Genomic DNA, 4,124 nt, shown 5'->3' with positions numbered 1-4,124 from the left:
ACCTGCTCTGTGCAGATGGGTGCTGTGGACCTCCTCGGAGGTGGCTTGGACAGCCTGGTATGTCACAGCCCCGCGCGCTCCTTCCCCAGTGCCCGGCTGCCTTGATGGCATCATGCTGGGCTAGGTGCTGGCTCCTGTCTGGAGCAACTGGGGACAGGGTGGGCTTGTCCACCTGGAGACACCTGGGCTAGTATTTTCCTTCTACAGCTGGTGAAGGCAGAGGGGCACTGCACCCTAATTTATCTTGTCCTCATCAGATGGCTGGCGTGGGGCGGGGGGTTAGTGCTCCTGAGTGCTTTTTCTCTCGGTACGTGAGGTCTGTGTAGATGCTCCCACTGTACATGCTGTGCTGCAGGGGTGACTCCTCAGCCTGGGTCCCCCTCTGAACCCCAGTTAACCCCCGGAGGCACCCATTAAACCACCCTGTGGGGTTGAGACGTGCCCACTCCCAGCCCGTGGGGTGCTTTAACGGGTATATCCTGCACCAGGAGATCGGGAGGTGACAGCTTGTCTTCCTGGGAATGCAAACCAAGCAGCGATTTGGCTGCAGGGTAAGGAGGGATGGAAACCTCCGCCTGGGTGGGACTGCCTGCCCTGTGGGTGCTGGCAATGATCTGGGTTTCCTGAAGGAAGAGAGTTTGGAGTTTTCTCCACTGTTCATAAAAGCCAGCAGAGATCCCCTAGGGGAGGCAGCATCGCTGTCTCTTCTTCTGCTGCCTCTCCTGGTCCGTAATCCCCCAAGTGCTGCCCTGGCCCTTTGTGGACTTGCAGGGTTTGGTAACGGCCCAGCGCTGAATGCAGGGACAAGAGACCTTGGTCATGCTCTATCCTTGGGCTCCAGGGCAGCCACGGACGGACAGATGGACGGGTTGGCAGTGCGGCAGGACTAACTTCTCTTCCCTCCTCCCCTTCTCTTTTTCTCTGTTTTTTTGTCTTTTCTCTCCTGCCTTGTCTCTGCATGTGGCTGGCTCTTCTCTCCGCCTTGCCTGCTTCTGCTTGGAGATGGGGGACGAGTCGGAAGGGGTATGGATCAGCCCGTTTCTTAGTCCTCTAGCCCATGCGTAGCCCTGCTGCCCGTGCCAACCCCCAGGTGCCCCCGCTCCCCTCGCGCAGCCTGAGACCCTCATGTTTGGTGCCCCAGCGACACCTCTCTTCCCTCCGGGGACAGCCAGGCCCCCAGACAGCTCCTGGCACGCCAGGTCTGGGATCACTGGAGCAGTCCTACTGGCTCTGGGCCCTCGCTAGCCCACACTGATGCTTTTAGAGAGTGCCCTTGATGGGGCATTTTGCAGGACCCCTGTGCCCTTGGTGTGCTGGCCCCTGCCCCTGCTGATGCCCCTTTCTTGTCTCTTGCAGCTGCGAAGTGATGTGGGAGGCAGCCCTGCCGTGAGTGTGCCCTCGCACCTGAACCCCTCTCTTGCCCTCTGCATCCTCCTCCTCCTCCTCCTCTCCCCCACCCTGTGGTGCCTCCCATAACCCACTCCCTTGTCCCCTGCAGATGGGTGGCAGCGGCAGCTTCACACCAGCACCCAGCACAGCGATGCCTGCGAACCTGGGGCCACCCCTCGGCAGCGGCCTGGGAGACCTCTTCGACCTCACCAGTGGGGTTGGGACTCTGTCGGGATCCTACGTGGCACCCAAAACAGTGAGTGGGACAGCCAAGCCCCAGTTACCGGCTTTCAGCAAAGCTCAGGGCTGTGGCATTAAGGGGGGCAGAGACCCCCTCGTGCCCGCTCCATGCTGCAGGGCCTCCCAGGGGGAGGTGGAAGATGAACCCCCTTTTTCCTGGCATGGTGGCAAGCTGAGTGAGGGTGGTGGTCTGCAGCTGGAGAGGATGTTACAGTGCTTGCCTGGGCACAGGGATGCAGGGCAGAGGCGGTCTGCCTGTTCCCCCGGGTGGCATGGAGCCCTAAACAGAGGGGTGAGCAGAGATCTGTCAGGTCGTGTCTCTGATTTTGCTGCTGTGCTGCATCCCTGTGTGTGGGGTGAGGTTTGGAGGACTCACCAGCCGCATCCTGCAGCCCTGGTTGGGATGAGGATGACCGTGTCTGTGCTGACAGTGTTGGTAGCTGTGAAATGCTCCTGGTTTACAAACACCCTGCGTGGTTCTGCCAGGCTGGAGAGCACCAAAGTGTTTGCTTTGGGTGAAAACCCAAGGGTTTCTTGTCTCCTTAACCCAGGTCTGGCTCCCTGCCATGAAAGCCAAGGGGCTGGAGATCTCTGGCACCTTCAGCCGGCAGGTGGGCTCCATCTCCATGGACCTTGTGCTAACGAACAAGGCTCTGCAGGTCATGTCTGACTTCGCTATCCAGTTCAACCGCAATAGGTGAGGTCCCCCCCCTGGGCTGTGTCAGCAGCGACCGGTGAAGCGTGACACTTCCGAGCTCAGCCCTGGAGTAGTTGTGTGCGAAGGGTGGGAGGAAGGGGCCGTGAAATGGCTGCAAGGGCTGGGAACAGCCTCACATGATGACCCTTCTCTCTCTGATGGCTGTGGTGGTGATGATCATCAAACCAAAGCCTCTAAGAAGTTGACTGAAGAGGCCATTCCTCTGGGGTCTGACCACTGCCCTGTTTGTCCGCCTGGTGAATTGATGCTTCCATTTCCCTAAGAGGGATACAACAAGGGATGGCCCTGAGGGAATGGGGCAGGAACGCTGAAAATGGGTGTGAGTGTGTAGGAGGAAGGGGTGAGATTTTGGGGCTACCTGTTATTGCCCCAGGTTGGACAGGGCAGGAGCCAGCCTGGTCCTTGTCCTGGATGGTGCAGGGGCAGCAAGATGAGCAGGGTTGTTCCTGGGGTCTGGGTGGAGGAAGGCAGAGAGTCCTGAGGTTGGCCTGGAGCGGGTGGGCAGGGCCTTCTGCTGTCAGCCACTGCCCCCGGCCCTGACGGCCTGCCCTCCTCGGCTGTCCCCCCAGCTTCGGCCTGGCCCCAGCAGCTCCTCTCCAGGTCCACGCACCCCTTGCCCCCAACCAGTCCGTGGAGATCTCCCTTCCACTGAACACAGTCGGCTCTGTCATGAAGATGGACCCCTTGAACAACCTCCAGGTGGGGAACACCGGGGGTTCTCCCCTCCTGGGGAGCTGGGGTTGGGCTGGGGGGTGCCCTGGGCTGGGTTGTGCCCTGGGCTGGGTTCACTCCCTTCTCTGTGCTCCCTTGGGAGGGAGGCGTGACAGCAGGAACCAGGCGAGAAGAAACGTTCAGCTCATCACCTCTCTGCTGTCAGAGCTCGGTCTGACTCCGATCTGACATCCAGCTCCACACAGATTCGTCCTCCACGGAGGAGGAAGATCCTCGCTGACAGCAGCAGAGCCGAGCCCTGGCTGAGCATCTGCTCGCACTGTCCCAGCGCGGGGGGAGATGGTGGAGCTGTAGCTCCCAGGAGGGGAGGGGAAACCAGGCTAAGGGGGTGCAGCCCCAGCAGCTCCATTTCCCCTATGCCCTGGGGACAGTGGCAGCCTGGGAGTGCCCTGGCATGTGGGGCATGGATGCTGGCCTCTCCAGCTCCTTCAGGCAGCTGCCAGTCTCTTGCCTCTGCTGCTTGCTGGGTGACACCTGGCTCAAGAGGGATCAGTGGTGCGGTGGGATGGGATGCCTGCTGTAGGTCAGAGGAGGTGTTGATGTCCCCATGTCCTTCCGTCCCAGGTCGCAGTGAAAAATAACATCGACGTCTTCTACTTTAGCACCCTGTACCCACTGCACATCCTCTTTGTGGAGGACGGGAAGATGGGTGAGTTGGAGCATGGGTAGCTGTGACTCCTGCAAGGTGCACTTCTGCCACCAAGTCTGTAGGTGCCATCCAGGCCCCTGAAATCCTTCCAGCCATGTTCCCAGCCCTGGGGATGGAGCAGGGAGCTGTGGGGAGCCAGATAGCCCTGGCACTCCGGAGTAGACAGGGACACTGCCGTGCCAGTATGACCAAGCTGTGGCAACCTGAGATGGCCTGAGCCACCTTCTAACTCCTCACTGCCAGGGAGAGCTTCACTTGCTGGTTATTTTCCCTTCTGTGGCACTCACCAGCCTCTTTCCCGAGGCAGGGTAGCTGGCTAACCCCCCTAAAGCGGGTAGCTTTACTGCGGCTGAGTGAGGCTGCTCTTGCATAGCCGATGGAGTGGGGGGTGGCAGC

At 60.3% G+C, this 4,124-nt stretch overlaps 1 protein-coding gene and 1 non-coding gene across 2 annotated transcripts in view; both read left to right on the top strand.

Moving 5' to 3' along the window:
- Positions 1-4,124, top strand: part of AP1B1 (adaptor related protein complex 1 subunit beta 1) — a 25,034-nt gene that overhangs the window by 17,366 nt on the left and 3,544 nt on the right. Inside the window, exons 15-19 of the mRNA XM_035898349.1 lie at positions 1-57; positions 1,499-1,645; positions 2,181-2,326; positions 2,917-3,046; positions 3,644-3,728. The exon at positions 1-57 is cut by the window's left edge and continues 16 nt beyond it. Coding sequence (XP_035754242.1) covers positions 1-57; positions 1,499-1,645; positions 2,181-2,326; positions 2,917-3,046; positions 3,644-3,728 — 565 coding nt within the window. The remainder of the gene's footprint in view (positions 58-1,498; positions 1,646-2,180; positions 2,327-2,916; positions 3,047-3,643; positions 3,729-4,124) is intronic.
- On the top strand, positions 2,447-2,551 carry LOC118452725. Its single transcript, XR_004842537.1, has one exon. It is a non-coding gene; the product is annotated as a small nucleolar RNA SNORD125 (small nucleolar RNA).

This window comes from Egretta garzetta, unplaced genomic scaffold (assembly GCF_000687185.1).
Source record: "Egretta garzetta isolate BGI_Z169 unplaced genomic scaffold, ASM68718v1 scaffold7, whole genome shotgun sequence".
Lineage (NCBI taxonomy): Eukaryota > Metazoa > Chordata > Aves > Pelecaniformes > Ardeidae > Egretta > Egretta garzetta.
The sequence above is the reverse complement of the archived record's forward strand: the minus strand, read 5'-3'. Positions and strand labels throughout refer to the sequence as shown.